Raw genomic sequence first — 22169 nt, 5'->3', positions numbered from 1 at the left:
AGTGCAATTAACTATCTGAAGTCGTTCTTGAAAACAAAAAAAAAAAAAAAACAAAACAAAAAAAAAAAATCTTTCATTTTTTGCATACTTGATACACATCATGGAAGGAATTAAAGTAAGTTTAATAAAAAAAAACCTGAAATATGATTAAAACTAAAATTGAACTTTATCCTGTTAAGTATTGTTTTGTATTATGTATTTTTTATATAATGTACAGTATATAGATATATTACTATCATGTCTATGAGCTTTGGGATGGGGAGGGGCTCACGGCAGCAGAATGGCATATTTGCTGATAATAATTATATTATGTGTAAAGGGTCTTTGAGTGTCCAAAAAAGTGCTATAAATATCTTATGCATTATTATTGTTAATTCGTTTTCAAAAATGTTTTTTAGAACAATAAGGTGAAATTTAATAATTTCCCATGGCACACCTGACAATCTCTCGCGGCACACTGCGCTAAAACGTTAGCACGCATGAAAACTCTCAAACAATACATCTGATTGTCTAATATAATTGTCTACATTAAATAAACAATAAATAATGTGAGTGAGTCCTGTGAGTGATAAACAGGGCTTTGATGTGCTACCTTCAGAGTAAAAACTTATAAATAAAATCATTTAATAATTGTCAAAATAAAGTTACTTTGATTTTCACATGGAAAAGTTTTAATGTATTTGTACCTGACTTGCAAGATTAAATGTGTGCTTCTTCTTTTCTAAGTATTGATTGTGTTCCAACTGGTGTGGAAAAAAAGTCACACACGTGCCAACAGTAAACTGTACCAAGGTAGCATTTTATTGAAAGTTTTGTTTTCAAACTCATTCACTGGTGAAGTTGTGGCCATATTCTCCTGTCTTCAGCATGGACCCTCAAATGGTGTTTATTCAAATGCTGCAGAATACAATGTTTATAGACTTAATAATAATAAAAAATTAAAAAAAACTCACTGATTTCAAGTATATTACTAAATCCAAGATTTAGGTGTTGCTGTAAAATATATAAAAACATGTTTGTTTGTTACTTAGATCTTATCCTGGTTTTCTATTTTACCAGTAGACATAAAAAAACAACTACTATTTGACCACATGTTTATCATACTGTAAGTGTGTAAGAAATAAAAAAAAAAGGTTGTAAACGTATCGGCGTGCGGCGTGCTGGAATGGGGATTTTTGAAAAATAACATTTTGTTTTAATGATGAATGCTGTTCGTTTAGGCCTCTGGAAGTATTTAATTTGATCTGCTGTTGGAAAACCAACCAAAGAGTGTCACCATCCAAACTAAACATTTACATAACGTCAGTGGTAACATTGGATTGTGAACTTTCAAGTAAAGACGCTGCTGTGTTAAAATTTAGCTACAACTGCTATTCTTCACAGTTTAGCACGTAAGTGAAGCCTCTGAATAGAACACATTGGAAAATTCATTTTCATTATACATTTGAATTAATTATCAATTGCTAGTGCTTCAATTCATCCACGCGTTTGGAATTAGCTGAGAAAAACCTACATTTTATCAAAACATCTATTTAACAAGAATGTTTGGATTTACTTTCCTTAGATAAAAATAGTTCAGCTTCTGTCAGCATGAGGAACTTTCTTATTTTAGAGAAAGTTCTATTTAAGTCTGTTTGCACAGTCTGTATTTACCAGTATCAGCATGACCTGAATGAGCAATGTAACTTTTATACCACTTTCAAATCAATAATTATCTATTAGCAGATAAAACAGGAAGCTTGCAAAACAACTACACATCTGATATTTTCACTTATGACGACAATGACTTTGACATTTGTGTGTATTCCTCAGAACGTCTGTAATCGTTTTCTCTCTTCTTCTCTAGTGAAGAAGAAACAAGTGACGGCTTTTACGTATTCATGTTGGGGGGGGGGGAAGATGTAGTGCTAAAGGTGTTGTGTTTCGCTAACAACTGTTGAACTGCAGATGTTCTGTATACACGACACATTTATCCGCCCCGGCCTGTAAATCATGGCTGTTTTTCAGAGTCACTACCCTCAACCACTGTTACAAAAAATACTACTGCAAATGAAATATTTAAAGTCTTTAGCTTTCTTCAGTCATTATTTTTTGTCCGACATGTAATTATTCAAAGCGTAATGTTGAAGTTCTGACGTTTCTTTAAGTGCACAGACATAACCACAATCTCAATTATACGTTATTGCACAATACCAATTGAAGGATTGTTGTGATTATTATTCCTAAAATGCATTCTAGGAGGATCTCTGTCTCCTAACACAGTGTGGGGCGAGCGTCTGAGGAAAGGAGTGGTGCTGCTTGTGTTAATAAAGCCTCGGGCCAACACAATCAGGGAGAAACATCCAACTGATGGACAGTTATGCTGAAGACAGGAAAGAAAATGCTCTTTTGTTCAAGGGCTTGGAGTGATACAAAGATGAGGGTGCGTGTGTGTGTGTGTGTGTGTGTGTGTGGATGATGGGGTCAGATTCGGGTCAGCTGGTGCCAAAAACTGGACGGCATGAAGCTCTCCATCTTGTCTGCGAAGAAGCCCAAAGGTGCAAACAGTGTGCTGAAGAACTGGAAGAGAAAATGTTTATTAAAGGTGTTTATTTCTCCTTCATATGAGTAACAAAATAAATAATAGCTAAGGTTTTGTATGGGTAGGTTGGAGAAGATGTGACAAAAGTGCAGAGAGGAGCGTTATATGACTTTTAGATGAGGAATTTACATCACGGATGAGAAGAGAAAAAGCTTCCTTATGGATAGATTATTAAAAGCCCTTAAAACATACTTTAGTTTGTAGATATAGTGTTGAAAGCTTAATGCATTTAAAAGATCTTTGTTCAAGATGATATGTAGTCAGCACTCGTGTTTGAATGCACGCAGTTTGATGTCAAGTGGGTTACAGATTATATGCTGGAAAATTAGTAATTTCCACACTATTGTGCCCTAGTTTGCACTTTCATGTATTAATAATATGTATGTAAAGCAAAGATATTATCCAAGCAGGCAGTAAGTGACAGATATCAGTCCCAGCAGGATCTTCACTCAAATTTTCTCCATTTTGTGACTAATATTGTAAATTGAGAGTTCTTTCAACAATTTGTGATTAAAAAAAACGGCCATTATTGGAAATAAACGTAGGAAAATTATGAGTCCTGAAATTAATCCAAATAGTTTCATTGCCTTTGTGTATTTGGAGAGTCTGAAATAATTCTACAACTGAATTATTTGGTAATTAACACAATGATTAATGGTTTCACGGTCATTTTTTACTTTCTCCTGCGGGATGAATTGGATGCTCTAAAGAGGCCGGATTTGGCCCCTGGGCTTTGAGTTTGACACGTTTGCCTTTAATGAACATCGGAAAATTCTATTCATCAAAATTTGTATAAGAATAAAACATTAAAAAAACAAATCTGTGCTTAAAGAGAGATCATAAAGAGACATCATATTACAAAAGTATTGGTCAACTCCTAATTGTTCCCATTATGTCAACGGTCACATCTGGTATTCTGTGTTGTTTTTAAAGGAGCAGTCACATCCAATTTTCACACAAAGCATCATTTACAGCAGTGTAACTGCTACTGAACTCTGTATGTGTGCACACATAATAAGTTACATCTCCATCTGCTCATCTGATGGAAGGAAACGGTTGAGGACTTTTCACACAGAATGGTCAGAAAGTCCAGTAACAACTCTCCTAAACCTTATGAGGAGCTTTCATATTAAAGCTGAAGCTGTTACAGACGTAACAGATAAAGAAAGTAGAGTTCAGTTGCCAAATACCACTGGAAATGATGTAATAATTGAATATACATTACAGTCAATTGTGTTTAAGCTTTGTTTTACATTCAACAATGTTTTAAACGTGGATGGACAGCATTTAAAGACATTTTCATCTTTATTTGTTATTGAGGATGCATTGAAGACATATTGTACTCTGAAATATACATTAAAACAGGTACTTTACTTAAACTTGCAGGACATAAACTATGCATTATGCAAGTATATGCTCTTACATTTTACATGATATCTCATTAAACCTGCTTGAATGTTCTGCGGATAAACTGTAAGTGGGTGCATCACTATGTTTAGGAAAAAATAAATCAATTACTTTTTAATTTAATTTAATTTAATTCACTGAAACAAGCTCATTCAAGTGCACGGATCTTGTGTTCCTAATCATGGCGGCCGGCCATCACCGCACTGTTGGGTAACTTTGCAACAGATTCAGAAATCTGTTTTTTCTCAGCAGGCTGCGAGGAGCTCCCAGTTCCTCCCTCAACGGTTCTTCGTGCACGCTCTGGGAACATTACAAAAACCAGGCTCGCAGCCGCTCTTTCTCATAACAAAAGAGGAGCACTACATGTTCTCTGTGGCCTTGTTTCTGCGCTAAAGGTCAACCAATCCGTGCAATGACAGGCTGTAATAAACAAGCCGCTCGTAAAAAGAAGATTCTCGAAAATAAGAAATTGGCCAAAACAGCTTCATTGAAACAGAAAAACACTTGTGTTACAGAAACAAAGCAGAGGTGTGGATGGTTTGCTGGGAGGATGAGCTCACTGTTGTCACTGATATCTTAACTTGGACTGAAGCTTGTTGTGGTAAACACAGACTTTACAAGCGTTCACCTCCAAGGAAGTTAACGGCGTTACTGACAGTGATGATAGACAGCAGTTACAACAGAAGCCCAAAGCCTCAGGTTACAAAGAGCTGCGACGGTATTAAAATGTCAAATTTGCACGACTCAGACATAGAGTATAAAATGCAAATAGAAGAGACTACTAAACTGTTGGAATGTAGTTGGAAATAAAAACAACATTAGTTTTACATCTAAATCAAATACTTGAACATCTCTGGTGTTAATAATAGTAACTTCCTTTATTGCAGTGGTTCCCAACCTTTTTAGGATCGTGACCCCAGTTTTATATCACACATTTCTAGTGACCCCAAAGACTTGTTTTCTCTTGAATTAGTTTTTAATCATGTTTGTTTTACTGGATTAAAATACAGAGTAACCAGGATTTTTTTGTTCCTTTTCTTCTAACTGCATTTTATTTAAACTAGATTTATACTTGAGAGAAAATGAAAGTATAGAATATGGTTGTTTAAATTTGAAAAAAATGAAATAATAAATATACTTTTATTCAGTAATTAATTTTTTTTTATCAATTACTTGACATTTCAGGCGACCCCATTTAAATTCCAGGTGACCCCACATGGGGTCATGACCCCAAGGTTGAAAAACACAACCCCATGTTGGGTAGCCCGGGAAAAAAAAATGGGGTTGCCTGAAATGTCCAGTAATGATAAAACTAAATAAAATAATAATTATAAAAATAATAAAATTATAATTTTATTTTTGAATTTATTTATCTATTTTGCACAATTAAAAAGATGAAAAAGATTTTTTCTTAAATGAATACATATTATCGTCGAAGTAGATACACAGTGCAAAATAAAACACCACACAGTCTCAAACAACTCTTTCACTTCCTGAAATATAAATCTATCTAAAATAAAATGCAGAATAAAAATATCTGAGCTGGCACTTATTGTTACTTTGTGCACTAATCCTTATGTATTTGTAACGGTAAAGCAAATATGATTAAAAAACTACGCATCTCTGAAGTCGCTAAAATCTGTGATAAAAAAAATGGAGTTATGACCTGAAAAACGCTGGGAATCACTGAGTTAAACTAACTATTATTCTTTTTAAAGCAATAGTGACGGAACATACATGATGCAACTCATATGGAACAATATGATGGTTATTTTTGTTTAGGAAGTTATTGTCGAGAGAACTTCCACCATTAGTGATGAACCTAACGACCACTGTCGTGGTCGTAAACAGCTTTAGACTCTGACGCAGCACCCACCCATCACACAGAGAAACAGATGAATACTCACTGCTTTGGCAAAGACACCCATGAGCTCTGGGAACTGATGTGTGAGCATGGCCAGCATGGCAGTGAACGAGCAAAGGCCGGCTGTGAAGAGGATGAAGAAGGGAAGCTCCTTTTTGGGGTACACAGAAACCTCATGGAAAGCTAAAAAAAGAAAGAAAAAAGTCAGAGAAAAGTCAGATTCACTCATCATAACCAAAGTTGATACGTAATGTGTCTAAACTAGAGACTCACAGGGCAGTAGCTCCCTGTCAGCTGTTTCTGTGCAACCTGGGTAGGGGTAAAACAGATGTCCCTTCTCAAGGGGGTAGGGAATTATCCGGAAAGCTTTAAATACACACACAAAAAACAAAACAAAACAGTAAAGCAGTTAGAATTCTTATCTGAGGTTGTGACGGGGTGATGATCTTGTCCACTGTACAAGTTAAGCAAACTGTGCAGAACAAGAAATCATTTACAAAAACATAGTTGTCAGAAGAATAAAAACATGTGGGAAGCAGATCACTGTTAGCAGGGAAGATAGTTTCAATAAAACATGTTTACAATAAAGACCAGCTAAGAATCACTCAGTGTAAAAGGAAGTAGAAAGATACGTACTGCCCTCCCAGGTGCAGTGGAGTAGGTTTAAGGCTCCTTCAGCTCTCTTCCAGTGCTGCAGGTGGAAGAAAGCGTACGCTACTGCCTCGCTGTCTCCTCGCTTTAAGATGTGCTCTGGAGGCAGGATCAGGCTCTTCATCTCTAATAAATACTGAACACAAAAAAAAAAAATGAGCAACGGTCAATACTTCGAAGACTACACATTTTTATTTTTTCAATATATGCATTTGTTGATAACCTTGTTTTGAGCCAAATTCTTTATTTTTACCTTCATATTGTCATAAAAAAAGGTTTTTAAAAAAACAACCTGACTCCCTCTTCCTTGTTCCTTTCCCCCCTCACTAAGGTTTACCACTACCCTCCCTTTATATACTTTCCCTCTAATAAAGTTGTTCTTATCCTTCCTTAGGGAGGGCTGGTGATGGTCAATTACAATCATGCAGTAAAATAAATGCATTTATTTAATTACATAAATAAAACATGCATTGCTGTCATGAAAAATTTCACCACATGTAGTGTTGACTTTCGACAGCATGTGCAGAGAAGGTATATGAAAAAACAACAATAATCATTAAAAAAAAGGTCCTGAAGCCTAAAATTAATCAAAACTAATCTCGTAATCAGTGGCTAATTGTGTCATACTACAAGTAAAAGCTATAGAATATATAAATGATAAGGCGCGTAAAATGTCTGTGAAATTTGGCAATATAAATAAAAAACTTGAAATTGAATTTATTGAATAAACTGAACTGTCAATAGATGGAGTAGACTTAAGTTTAAATTCTAAATTAAGGTTATTAAAACTTGACGGACATTTTAAAGAAGACTGATGATTAATTTAGTAATTATTTATTCCAAAGATTAAATACAGTGACTTATTTGAAATTATCTGACAAAATGATTGCGAGCTAAGTGCATGTTTTTAATGGTTATGATAAGCGTATTTTGTGTCACTCATGTTGGCTTTCTAAGGAGATATCTAGTGAACAGTCATTGAATGCCTCTCTGTGTGATTTATGTCTGTGGAGCAGAGTGAGGTGAGGGTCCGTGTTAAACAAAAAACATGTGCGGGGTCCAAGAAGGGCCCCCTGAGCTGGATTCCCAGGCGGTCGGCTTGACGGCATTCTGTGTCTCAGACTGACACTTTGGGAAGGTTACCCCACAGCTAATCCTGTCTAATCCCCTCCATGGTCACAGGCTCAGCCATCCTTGCACCCAGTCCGTCGCACTACAGTGCTTCACCTGTCTCGCCCACCCACAGCAGCATCTGTAAAGCTCAGCCTAACATTCTTTAAGTATGCACGGTGGGCACACTAGTCATACTCAACCGCCCCATGATGCTTTGCGATCAGAACGTAAAATCGTCCTGGGAGCGGCTTAAAGCTAAAAGTCAAACATCCTCTTTTCAAAACAAAAGCATCTCTTCTTGTTTTCCATTAGGTTTTTGACCCTTTTGTTTAAAAGGACTCTTGTTTTGAAATTAACTGGAAGTTTTGTCAGTAGCACAATGACGGGTCTACAAAAATCTCTGAAATGTCGGCATGAAATGTGTTTCTAAGTTTTATGGATCAAAATACTAAATGTTGAAATTCTTCTACTTGGTCACTTTCTCACTTAAAATGCTTTTAGAACTTACAAAGTTAGTGAATTAACTGAGATATTTAGCCTCAGTGTGCTTCAGGTTTTTGTCATTGTAGGTTTGAAATGCATCTTGGGAAACTTGGAAGTATACTTCAGCGGGAACGGTCATCATCTGAGTCATCCTAACCATATTTAGGAGATAGTATATACTCATTGAGCTTGTAGAACACAGCATGGTTACCTTTTCTCCTCCAACACAACTTTGTCTCAGTCCTTAATGGTCAAGCAGAAAGTAGCCACCATCTTAATAGGTTCACGTTACACTTGGACCAGGTATAATCACCGGTCAACCCAAATAATATGAATGTGATTAATCTGTGGCTGATAATAGGTAGACATGTAGGTGTTTTAGGATTAAACATTACAGAGGCTATGGCTTCTCTCAGCTGTCTTTGCTTGCATGCCACAGCATCTGAACTGGTGACACCTCAGTTGACCCCCCCCCCCCAATCCCACCATCACCCTGTTAAGAAGTCTGCTACTCCACTCCCTGTCGCCTCTTTGATGAGGGGATAGTGTTTCATGTGTTCTCCTTTTATCCCTGGGCAGTCATAAGTCCACAGCATAACTCAGAGGCTTCCATCTCATTTCAATCTGCAGCACTTTTGACTCCAACAATGGGACATGGAGACAACAATAACATCTGTTTTATAGCTGCTGTATAATTGTTGGACACACAACTGCTTACAGTAGGAAAGGAATCCCATGAAAAACTGTTCAAGTGAAGCCTCGCTCATTTTTTCCACTGAGGGCACGCCCAAATTTGCGGTACCATTCCCTGTAACAAGCCCTTCTGGTTGTCTGAATCAAACCTCATCCATCTTAATTCAGAGAAAACCCAAGACCTTTTTTTCTGTCTCAATTTACAAACCAAATAGGCAATTTCGGGAAAAACTCTGCTTCTCTGAACCTTGACAGGCAATCATGACGAGAGAATGTCAACCAGAATGGGGTGAGATAAGAAACTGCCACCCAAAATGAAGAAAACCAGTGTGGTATATGAGACCGTGTCACCCCAACTGCTTTAAAATGAATGCATTTTAACCAAAATGGTAGTAAAAGTAAATGTAAAGCAGATTTAGAAAGGGGGACATTTTGATCTGCAATCCAAGCATCTGGGACACTGTCAGTTTCTTAACCTCTGATCCATGGAGAGGGTAATTGGAACGGACAGACACATGTTGAAATGGATGTTGAATAAATGGAGGTGGACAAGTAGATGAGGGGGAGAGAAACACAGAGGGGGGGGTAAAGGAGTAGAGGAAGATGGAAGAGACAAGTTAGCGTGTGCAACCCAATAGCAGTAGGGCACAGGCTTGTGTGTGTGTGTGTGTGTGTGTGTGTGTGTGTGTGTGTGTGTGTGTGTGTGTGTGGAGATTAGCATTAGCACACCCTTTGGTGCAGTTTAAAAAAGCACATGTGAATTAATTTAGCATACCATCTAATTGGCATTCATTCTAACAATACATAATGCTCATTTGATATCTGAGCAGTGGGGCTAACCACTTCATCTCTTATGAAAGTGCTTTACATACATATTAGATATTTAAGTTTAGTTTTAAGTTTAGTCTGTGATGTCTTTGGAAAAGATTATTTATTTTATTTGTAGGACAAATAAATAACACTAAATACCATCATTTTTAAAAATCAAAATATGGTGTAATTTTGCAAACATATTTGAAAGGTACGTTATGTTCAAACATAAATGTTCACCTTTATGAATTGGAAGCTAATTTGCATCTAATTTTGTCTCTCTTCTATTAAACATTGCTTAATTCTTACTTGACATTATCTGGATGATGAGCGAGACTTTTTGAGCACAGTGACACAGTGACAGCCTGTCTGTTAGTCGCAACACTCACAGGTCAACAGTCACTCATCTTTCAGACACTGTTACTGTTACCGTTAAGCACTGCACGTGTAACAATAAAATTATAGAAGTTGGATGTGATGAGTCTTCAAGAGGAAATAAGGTTCAGTAACACCCTAGCCTAAGGGTGTGAGATCTAATGATATTAGATCGTGAAGGATTAAAACATGACGACGATCTGCCAAATCATGGAGATCGTAGAACCGTCTGTAGTAGTGCACGCTATCCCTCATGTTGTCGTGTCTGTCATATGTCTGTGCGCCCACACACAGCGCATCCCAAGGTTTTTTTTACTTGCCAAATCAATCGATTCACTAAGTCAGGCTAATATCAGCAGTACATACACAAGAATTATTATTAAGCACTCAAAGTATGCTGTTCTGCTGCTTCCTCTGTGTTAGCCAAAACCGCCACAAAATGTTGATATTGTGCTGCTAGTGATTAATAAAAGGGTCTTTGTGGCATTTTTCTCCACTGGCTTTGACAGTTTCTTGTTAAACTATATTGGAAAAAAAAAAAATAAATAAATAGAGTTTTATATCACCTATTGCTATTTAGAGGAAAAATATAGAGATATGATTATTGGTCCATATCACCCAGGCCTAATAAAACCAGAGCAGTAACGTTTTTATCTTGTAAAGGATATTATTGTCTAAACTGTGGGAAATTGAGGGGTTCAAAAGACTGCTTAAAGTAGGATTTTATTAACATGAGTGTGTTATCTCAAAAACAAATAGAAATCACTAGACTGATCTGCTGCCTTGTTATGTAGCAAGTGTTGCTAATGCTACACCACTTTAGTTAAACAAAGTAAAAAGACTGTGTGAGGAAAATAACTTGTCAGCCTTTTTGTTTGATGTTAATTGTACTTGAAACCCGTTTGATAAATTGCTTACATAAATCTATTTTTTTTTTTTTTGAAAATTATCCTGACTTAAATTATCTTTTATCTCTTTTTTCCCATTTAGGGTGATTATTATAAGAGGGTGAATTGGTTTGTTTTACTGGTAAAAACCATAAAAATAGTCAAAATGATCTGAATGAAAAAATTGCGATGAAATCGCAATCGTGATTTTACAAAGAAAAAACTGGGATATGATTTCTTTTTTTCTATATCGCCCACCCCTACCCTGGTCCCGTAGTTTCAGTTAATGATGTTGAAGAGCAAGAAAAACCAATACATGGAGCCTCCAACACCTACAGAACTTAAAGGAGCTGATACTGTTTTGGTTTCAGATACCAAAGCACAATATCCTATACAGTATGTGGGTCAGGGCTTCCTGAGCAGATTAAAATGAGTGTATAAAATAAAGCCTAATGGTTGGAATGTTAAGGCTGTTCAGTCTATATCAGCAATCATTTGATATAGTAGAGTAAACTTTAAACAAAACATATTTAGGATAACAACAACAACAATAGCAAACATGATGCTAAAAAAGTGGCTCGTCAAATAGATTGTTGTAAATTGATAAATGCTAAAACCTTGCCACATCTACCAACACTGACATCTCCTGGTGAGCACACAACATATCTACACATAAAGGATGCTATAGCTGCACCTGTGAGCTCCATCAGGAAGATTTTAATGATAATAGTGGCATTTTTGCACAAAAAGGAAATATGATTGTCCTATGAGCTCTGCTTTTAAAAAAAAACATACAAAAACTAACGCAATTTGATCAACAGAATTCGGATCTTAATGAAAAATATCATTTATAATTTTCCAGAAAACAAATTTAAAACATTTTTAACTAAGCAAAAAAAGTAGAACATATTTTAAGAATGTTATGATGGAACGACTTTTGAATTTCATTCTGAGCTAAAAAAATAAATAAAACAAACAAACATGTGGTTCTATTACAGATTTTCGTAAAATGAAAGCGATTCTTCTAAATGTCGACAAAGCATAATTGCGCTATAACAGTGTTTCTATTGAAGGATGTTTTGGGGGAAGAGCCTTGTAACGCTCAGAACCTCCTTTTAACACTCTATTCCTTTGTTGTTTCACGTCTAATGTGGCACTAATCATTTTAATGTATAATGCTGAGAAATGTCTCGGTTCTATCACGTGCACTTGTGGAAAATGTGTTTCCATGGCGCTTTTGTGATACATTTCAATATCAAAACATCTGAAAAACCTCCTCTTGAATGCATTTGCACTGAGTAGATATTTATGTGCTTTTTATTTATTAAGATTTTATTGTTATTTTATTTCTTTATTTGACGTAACACTATTCCAAGCTGCTACAATTATGTTGCATGACTTGTACAATGACAATAAAAGCTATATATTTTAATCTAATCTAAAGTGTAAAAACTTTTTTTTGTGATATTTCAGTGTTGTTTTTTTTTTAATTCAGGTGTTTCCATTACCAGCTTTTATTGCTCTATTCAGATTCTGCACATTTCCAAAGGTAATGGAAACCCAGCTATAGACATGTATCACAGATCACCTACTGCAGTCAAAGCATCCACTGACCTTTGGGACATGTGGGTTGAACTCCACGGCTCTGTGTATGGCCTCCACAGCGTTCATCTCTGCTGTGCTCAGCCCCCGCCTGGATGCAGCCTCTGGAGAGAACCTGAGACAATAGACGTCACATATTACAATCAATCCTCCAGATAGGACAATGGGGATCAACCATTTTAAAAACAACGTACTTATCTGACACAGCTCGTGCTTTCAGCAGTGCTGACGTGTAACATATAGTGGCTGATTTGGGCAGGCTGATGTCTGAGTAAAAAAAAGTTACATATTTTCATAGATTTCATCACACAAAAAGGTCTCAAAGTGTCCATGATTGTCATCATACCGTCATATTTTGCAAGGACTGCTTGGACATCAGCGTATGCCTGAAGCTCCAGTAGTGCCTCCAATAGATTTTCATGTATATTTAACATTCCCAACAATGGGAATTCCTTCATTAACTGTAAACACACACAAATTAATGACCAGTGTTGCCTCAGGAACATCACAGAACACAAGTCACGATTGAAACTTACATCTCGCATCATTTTCACAGCTTCTTTGATGCGCCCCAGTTTGCGTGCGCACATTGCTAGTCTGCGTTTTATATACACCAGCAAGTTGATATCTTTACCAGCTGAAAGAAATTAAGAAGTGGATGAATAACAAAATAAAAAATAATTGTCTGAACGCAAAACCCTTAAAATCTTAACGCAGTGGTTCCCAACCTTTTTGGGTCGTGGCCCCTTTTTAATAACATTTCTGGCGACCCCAGAGACATTTTTTTCCCCCAGAATTACTTTTTGATCATGTTTGTGATATTGTGTTACGAGTAGCCAGGATTAGAACACAAAGTGACAAGATGCGCAAGTTCCGAAATTATTGTGCTGTATTTTATTTGAATTATATATACATTTAAGAAAGTAAAAGTATAGAATACAGTGGTTTGAGATTGTGTTGGGTGTTTTAATTTTAAAAAGAATAATAACTAATAAATAATCAAAAACAATATATAATTTCAATCAGTAATTGTTTTTTTTTTAAAATCAATTATTAGATATTTCAGGCGATCCCAAAGTTGAAAAACACTGTCTTAACGTACATAACCCCATGAAGTAACCTACTTTTTACTGTATATGGGCCGATTAAAATGTAATATTACCAATAATTAGTGCTTTTTTAAACAGACGTTCAGCTTCTGTAATGGTTGTAGCTTCTTCCTCTGCCAGGAGCACGTAGGCAGCAGCACATCTACAAATGGACAAATGAAACACAATGACATCAGCAAATATAAATTTATTTTTATATATATATATATATATATATATATATACTCCTGATTATAAGAAGATTATGTGCATAGTATAGTTATTACAAGAGGAAGGATCATATACATTTATACTTTCTCCTTCACGAGCAGGATTTTTGTAACCATTTTTTCTTTCTTTGCTTTGTTTTATTTATTTATTTAACTATTATGTTCAAAATTAACTTAAATCAATCAATGAAAATCAGATTTTAGTAAGACATTAAATGATGAATCCAGATAAAATGGCCTGAGCCTGATACATGTGTATTGTGTGCAGATGTTAGTTAGGGACTGTGTGATAGTTTCTGTGACTCACTCGTGGTTCAGTTCTATAGCTTGGTAAGCTGCTCTGATTCTAGCTTGAGGATTCCTCTCCCTCCAGGCTTTCTGCATCACTAGAAGGAGATGATGAAGTCGAGCTTGTTACACACACACACGTCTTCCTGAATTGTGATCATTTTAAAATGATTCTAGCTCACCTGCATCCTCTGGCCTTAACTGCTGAGTCTCTCCTGTGAAAAAGGTCTGATGGTCTTGAGCAGACAAGTTCATGTCATAGTATGTTAAGGGTTCTTTCCCAGTTACCCACGTATACCTGTTGTATATTAAACCAAATTTAAAAATTACATACACATTAATAACTAACAATTAAAGATGATAATAAATACCTGTTGTATTCTGCTCCTCTAAAAAGATTCAGAGGGTTCCTCCACACTTTACATTCTGTAAAAAAAAAAAAAAGACATTGTTGTTAACACTTTTTTGGGTGATAGTGGATGTTTCCTGATTAGTTTCTCTATTTACCTGACACGCTGGGTCTGGGCTCTGCTTCTCCATTAACTGAGGAGAAGAGGCCGGTGGTGGAGCTGTTCTCCACTCCACCCAGCAAAGGTCGGAGGTGGCTCACAGACACTTGTTCAATGAATGAAGTCCCATATTTTCGAAAATACCACCACTCAAATATCTATTATGGAGACAAATTAAACAAAGCCTGGTTAGAAATAAATACACTAAGACATTCAGTTTAAACACTATTATGAAAGCATGGTTATTATTTTAGAATTATTATTTTCATTGCTTTTAGGGATGTTCCGATACAACTTTTTAATTTCCAATAGGATACCGCATATCGGCCGATACCGATATTGATCCGATATCAGCATGAATCATACTTCTTTTTTTTTTTAAAGGGCCCATGTTATGCTAAATCAACATTTCTGTGCTTTAAACATCATAAAAATGCTATTAGGGCTTCAAACACATGCCCAAAGTGTTTTTTCATTGATTCCCTCGATCGTTAGTTAGAGGGTGATTTGCTTCTTTCTTACTGCAGGGTGAGCACAAAAACCTCGCTCCAATTTGATGACACGTTGCCATTTTGATGACAAATTTGACGCAGTACTGAGCTGGAGAAGCTCAAGGAAGCTCTCTGCCATGATTGACATGTAAACAGACACGCCCACAAAGGTAAGTATTTCAACATCCTGTATGTATTTTCTACAGTCTATGTATGTACCGGCCAACGCCCTGCCCCCACACTCTGTCTCATGTTTATAAAGCAGCATAAGCTCAGCTACGGAGTGGGTGGGAGGAGGGCGGGCCGTCCTCTGGCCCTACGTCACCGTGCGGGGAGGAGGAAGTCAGTTCCCGCCTATAGACACGCCCACTCATGCATATGCATAATCAATCAATCAATCAATCAATCTTTATTTGTATAGCGCCAAATCATAACCAATGGTATCTCAAGGCACTTTACAGTAGAGCAGTCTTAAGGACGGACTCTTCATTTTATGGATACACACATATGCATATATACGTATATACACATACATATGTATCCCACACCCAACATGAATTCATCATGGCGGCAAGGAAAACCTTCTGTTAAGCAGCAGGAACCTTGTGTGGATCCCATTCCTATGATGAACAGCCATCCACGTTATGCTGTGTTGGGTGTGTGCAGAGAAAAGGGTGGAGACAGAGCCGCTGAGTCTCTGTAACTCTTCAATAAAGTAGGCCGCAAATCAGCTTGTTTGTGTAGAGTTGCTCAGAAAGTGACTTTTCAGAGGCTAAAACTCTGGAAAACAGGGAAGTTTGGGAAAATAAACCTCAAATACTATGTTTTTGGGTTTCTTAGAACAAACGGAGATGGGTGAAAAATAGCATGACATGGGACCTTTAATAAAAAAATAATAATTACTTAATTTGTAGTGGGGAATGTTAGAAAAGTGATATTAGTCAAACAGAGAACAATAGTCAGCAACAGCAGGCATTTATTATTAATCAATTGGTTACATACATTTTTTTTTTTTTTTTTTTTTTTTAAAATTTAACCTTCAACATAATATGTACACTATTCTACAATTGAATAAAATAAAATAAAAATATTTCGGTAAATCTAGAAATTTGAATCCGATATACGTTTTCAGGCTAATATCGGACAGATATCCAATGTCGATATCGGATCGGAACATCCCGAATTACTTTACAATAATGTATTAAATATCAGATTGTGGTTCCCAGCCTCTACTGTCGTGTGTCAATAAAACACGCCATCATTAATTATTATATTAAGATTCCCTAGTGGGAGGCCAATTTCTTCGCTGAAAAGTAAATACGGTAGTAAAATTGAATTCTTTATTGGCTTCAGGCAAATGTCAAGATTCATTTTTTTAAACACTTATCAAATATTGACTGATATGTCCTCCCGCACAGAGATTTATGGGCTCTATATTTTAATGCTGTCTGATGACATCATCAACAGGTTTGTTTTGAGAAAGAAGCGATTTAAGCATGCAGTGCAGCACGCTAGCTATAATAATAATAATAATAATAATAATAATAATAATAATAAGTTTGGATTTAAAAAGTGCTTTCCATGACACTCAAAGACCTTTACAGAATACTATGAGTGTGACAAAACTTTATTTATCATATTTGAAGGCACTTGAACACAATTCTTTTCCAGGATCTGCTGCTAAGTAAAAGATAAACTCTTCCTTCTTCTATGACTTTTACTGCAGGTTTTCATCCCTAATTTGCGCAATCATCAATAATATTATACATATTTTAAACACATTTAGTATATGTTTATTTACTATATTTTAATTAGGGTTATTGGCTGAATTCTTGGCTGAAACCAAAAATTGAACGTGAGAAAACCAAGGCCAAAACAAATTGTTATGGAAATGATTAGTCCCATTGCATTTATGGGTATAAATGTGTACTAACCTCACTAAAATCAAAGCATTGCAATGGTATAAACAATAATATTAATGCTTCAAAGAATAAATCAATTAAATACATGAAAATATTTATTTTTCACTGACATTCCAACAATGCACAATATAAAAAAGGTTTGCTCGTGTCTTCTTATTATTATTTCTGTGAGAAAAGTGTTTTGGCGAAAACCAAAAATGCACTTTTGGACCGAAATATTTCAGTGACCGCAATTTTTCTGTGTTTCTGTGGGATTAGGATGACGCCCATTTATGTGCTGATGCTAATAACCTTATAATATAATCTAACAACAAATCTCACATGTAGACTTAAAATGAGAATAGAAGCAACATATGTTACATTTTCTTTCATCTCTGACTCAAACCATTAAAGCTCAATGCAAACAGCATATATCAAGTGAAAAATAAAATCCAATGCCTTATTGTTTGACAGTCCTAAAGCAGAACTAAATAACTTTTTCACTTTAATAAATCCCATAGTCACACAGCAATCACGTACCATTGTCACGGCAACAGGCACGCACACACACTCACAACCCAGCACTCCATCAGGCAGCACACACACAAATACCCATCCATTTTCAGAGCCGCTTTGTCAGCACACAACCAAACAAACATCACACACATTTCCACACTCCCTTCTGTATTACTCCCACATCATTCATTTATTTTACTTGTCTCTCTTCCTCATACTGTTCACATGGTCACATGGGACTATATGTGTGAAAGCACCGTCACTGATGTGGTAGGATTTTTCAGTGATCGGTTTACCGTCTTGGCAGAGCAAAGGCGCTCATGTAGCTGTGGGGTGGCGCAGTCGGCGGGGGGTGCAGAGGGGACCTTTAGGGAAGCGCTAAGTGCAAGTTACTTAGTTCTGCTTTAAAGATGACCGTGACTTACCAGGATTAATCCAGAGATGAGGGAGGAGGTTCCAGTGAGGGCCACGTAAAATTTGGGGGTCAGTGTGTTCAGGAACACAGAGGCTGAAAGAGAAAATAAAACACACTATAGTTTAAATATCACAAAACAAATAAACTGCAGTTCCTGTCCTCTCCTATATTAGGGCTGGGTATCACCAGAAACCTCACGATACAATACTATCACGATATTTTGCCCACGATAACAACAATATCATGATACAGCGATTCTGCGATAATCGATATATAACACGCAATTTCATCCACGATACATTACGATATCTGTCACTGAAGAAATTCAAAAAGTATTGACTGCATTTCACATGAATGACAGCCAAGTAAAACAAACACAACTAGTCCAATGTCCTGGTGTTATGTTTAAGTCTTTAAGGAAAGACTCACACAAAATAATGCTTCACCAAAATATTGTTAATGAAGTTTGTGCAAATTAACTTTAAATCATTGAAAAACTAAATTAATGCAGAAAATACTCATTTCAGTGCGAGTATAATCAACTTCTCTGTGAACAGGGACACACATCAGTGCTGCTTAACAAGCAGAATTAACTTGTGAATGTTTTGAAAACTGGAAAATGTCACTGAATATGAAAAATAAATCTCAGTCAGTGCATTATAATCTAAACAACTGGGTGGTCTATGGAATCCTGGGCACACATTTTAACTATGCGTAAAGTTCAACTTAAACCTGCACTGCAGACTGTGCATACATTTCAGTGCTAATACTAATATCAATTTGTTCTTTGTCAACCTGAAAACCTGAGAACAGTTAACTTGTGCTTGATACTTAACTTGTGTAAAAATTAAAAAATAAATAAATAAAAATACCGATATTCGGCAAGACAAAATATTGCGATATATCGTAGTATCGATATTTTGGTACACCACTATTCTGTATATTCACGAGGGTTTGCAGTCATCCTGTCATCATCCATTTTTTTATTAAAAGGCAATTAAGGGCTATTTGCAATGCACAGTGGCACTTAAAATAAATTATTATGATAATGTAAATTTATTGTTGCACTCCTGTGATTGACCAACCCTGACTATGTGGAAGTAAACTGCTTTTCTTTCCCCTGTACATTTCTTGGCCCTACAGCATCCTGTCTATTCTCTTGAGTGTAGTTGTTCTGGTCCCAGTGTTCCATTTATATGAGAAGTTATTGTATTTTATGATCCCTATGTTTTTTTGTCCTGTATGTAATATTTTTATACTGTATATTTTGTGTCTCGCCATGTCTTATTGTTAAGTGCAACATTTTATTACATCAGCCTGTCTAGGGACAACAGATGGAAATTAGCCGTTGGCTACAATCTGGCATATTTACATTTTTTTTTAATGTTCATTATGTATTGTCCCTACTTAAATAAAGAAATTAAATTAAAATTAAATTCAGCAAACTCATTAAAGTCTACTGGTCTAGGCAAACTTGTAAATAAAGAACCCTCTTGAATGACATGGAAAATGTCTCCAAAGAGAAACCCCAAACAAAAGATATATTGTCTTTTTAAATTGTGCTGCTAAGGATGTGCAACATATTAAAATATACACACTAGTTCTGACACAGTGAAAGGCATATCCTGTCACCTATGGGGTTGGAGCAGTAACAATATTACTGTGCATTTGAAGTATTAAGGCCCTCACAGCATTGTTAATCAGACAAATTACGAGTAATAAAACATTGTTGGACTGTTGAATACAGTTAGATGGTTTAGCACTGGAGCTTTGAGATATGATGCATTAATCAAAGCTGTGTGAAGATGGACAGATTGGGTTCATAATGGCAGGTTTATTGTCAACATTATCCTCGGAAACTGTGAGTTTATGTCTTAGTAATACTAAGGCCACCATAGTGTGTCAAGAAACAAACTTATATACAAATTAAATTCAGTATTTTTTCCTTTTGTTTATTTGATGTGGACATCACAATGACATTGATTTTCCAGATGTAGGGCTGGGCAAAAAAATCAATTTAATCGATTAATCAAATTTGTAGATAAAAATGATTTTTATTTTGCAAATTCGAGTTTTTAATTATTGTTTTTTTTCCCACCATAGTTTTTTCTGACTTTTTTGCGTTCCAATATGAGCCAGCCCCCTCTTTGTTTACCCTTAGAGTAGCTATATGTGTGCCACAGGCATGTTTCATTTTTTATTTGCACTATGCTGAGATGCTAAGAAAAAAGTTTACCATTTTTTAAATTGTAATATTATATGTTATAAAATACGTAGTTATCTGATTTCTTAATCAGGACATTTAAGCAACTGTGAAGTTGCTGTTGCACTTTTGCTTAAACCTGGGTTAAAGTGGGAAATTGTTGAACGACAGAGACTCATTTACTTTTTAATTTGGGATTGTTCTATTTTAACTCTTGAGGCCAATCACAGCAATACAGTTGCATTTTTGACAATATACCTGATGTCTATGGAAGCCCGTTTCCGCCACTAAAAAAAAAAAAAAAAATCACCAAGGAAAGTCATAATTATGGGAAACAAAGTCATAATTATGAGAAAGAAAGTCATAATTATGAGAAAGAAAGTCATATTTGAGATAAAAAGTCATAATTATGAGAAAGAAAGTCATAATTATGACTTTACTAACTCATAATTATGACTTTCTTTCTCATAATTATAACTTTACTAACTCATAATTGTGACTTTTTTTCTCATAATTATGACTTTCTTTCTCATAATTATGACTTTCTTTCTCATAATTATGACTTTCTAACTCATAATTATGACTTTCCTTGGTGATTTTTTTTTTTGTGTGTGTGTGGCGGAAATGGGCTTCCATAGATGTCTGCAGTCATTTTTAAGTGTATTAAAAAAAAAAAAAAAATCAAATCTAAACTCGAATTTTTCGTGTGTTTTTTAGGCAAAATCGCCCAGCCCTACCCTGATGTATTGTTTTAATTGTGTTAGTGCACAGGTGCTAATTTACAACACATGTCAACAGGAGGCTTTTAAAGAGTTAAACGTAATAGAAGTAAGAAAGTACGAAAGAAAGAAATGCACTGTACAAAACGTTACAACAATAAAAGAAAACCAATATTCAAAGTTAAATACAGTCAGAGTTATAGGGCAGAGGTAACAAGGGCAAGCAAGAAACCAGGTAAAACTATTCATGTCTACACTGTTTTGATTTTTAGCCGTTTTTTGAGTCCATCGTTAAAAACTTTGTATCTGTGCAATTGCAATACAGCTTATATCTATCTATCAGGAATCAAAATGGCTATATTATAAAATCAACATTATGCAATTTTTACCTGATTTTCTTGGACTGTAAACATTGATATGTGAAAGTAAGAGATTATTTTATGTGAAAATCCGTGAATATTAGCATTTCGTTAAATAATTGCCCATTTGTGTCTTAGCACCAACAACTACACAACCTTAGATGCTCAGTGTATACAGGTCATTTTTGTACATCTTTACATTCAATTGGTGCCATATGATTATTTAACCTTAATGGCAAATTGAACAGGTGTACGTATGAAAAGCGTAATGAGGCGCAAAAATACAACCGATAAATCGAGCCTGACCGAAAAACACATGTTGGAAATAAATGCACCGAATGTGTGTGGAGATTTATTTTTTAGTGTGACACTAGAGTGTTGTTTTTATACAGCCTCAGTCAGTCAGACAGGAGCTGTCAAAGCTACCGGCTGAACACACACAGCCTGGAGGCTAACGAAAGCTAGCAAACAGCAGCCTTTCCCTACCTGAGGTAAGAGTTTCCTGCAGTTTAAGCGGACTCCACAGCACATAGACCATGATGAGCACCATGCCGAACCAAATGAAACACACGTAGGTCCATGACCAGGACAGCCAAGACTTCAGTTTCTCTGTCAATCCCAGAGATTGGGGATTACTGCCAGTGGTGTCCTCCATGTTCCTCCGGATGTCTGTAAACAGAGGGGTCACGTGATCACGCGACCTCTATTCTGAAAGCGCCACCAAAATTGCGTTTCCGGAGGCTACAGGAAAAGCAACAGAGACGCCTTTTACTGGACAAAATGATCCATTTCTCTATTTTCTTACAGCATTATGTACCGCTTTAAATGCAGTTCGTTACTAATGGTTTATAATGAATGAAAGCAATGTCCTTTTCTTTTTAGTGGGACCTAAACTGGGTCGTTTTAGTGTCTACAATAAACGTCCTATAATAATGTCAATTCCCAGTTCCTTAAATGTTGTAAATTTGTAAAATTGAAGAACGT

The 22169-nt window shown here is 35.9% G+C and overlaps 1 protein-coding gene across 1 annotated transcript; it reads right to left on the bottom strand.

Moving 5' to 3' along the window:
* Window positions 1-778: 778 nt before the first annotated feature.
* st7l (suppression of tumorigenicity 7 like) lies at window positions 779-21856 on the bottom strand. Its single transcript, XM_028447596.1, has 15 exons — window positions 21672-21856; window positions 17915-17997; window positions 14580-14739; window positions 14444-14498; window positions 14255-14370; window positions 14092-14170; window positions 13629-13717; window positions 13003-13103; window positions 12813-12927; window positions 12661-12733; window positions 12479-12581; window positions 6489-6639; window positions 6126-6218; window positions 5896-6035; window positions 779-2559 (listed from the first exon to the last, which is right to left on the bottom strand). Exons 1-15 carry the CDS (start codon window positions 21838-21840, stop codon window positions 2464-2466), a joined length of 1623 nt encoding a protein of 540 aa, XP_028303397.1. The 5' UTR covers window positions 21841-21856; the 3' UTR covers window positions 779-2463.
* Between the last annotated feature and the right edge of the window lie 313 nt (window positions 21857-22169).

The sequence above is a fragment of the Gouania willdenowi genome, chromosome 5 (genome assembly GCF_900634775.1).
Source record: "Gouania willdenowi chromosome 5, fGouWil2.1, whole genome shotgun sequence".
NCBI classification, from domain to species: domain Eukaryota; kingdom Metazoa; phylum Chordata; class Actinopteri; order Blenniiformes; family Gobiesocidae; genus Gouania; species Gouania willdenowi.
The sequence above is the reverse complement of the archived record's forward strand: the minus strand, read 5'-3'. Positions and strand labels throughout refer to the sequence as shown.

Bases quoted from the DNA above. Each gene is read 5' to 3' on its own strand.
- st7l (XM_028447596.1), bottom strand. From the start codon at position 21,840: ATGGAGGACACCACTGGCAGTAATCCCCAATCTCTGGGATTGACAGAG. The intron at 13,718-14,091 runs GTGAGTCACAGA...GTCCATTTGTAG, and splicing joins GCTATAGAACTGAACCACGA to ATGTGCTGCTGCCTACGTGC. The intron at 6,219-6,488 runs GTACGTATCTTT...GTGTATTTAAAG, and splicing joins CCACTGCACCTGGGAGGGCA to CTTTCCGGATAATTCCCTAC.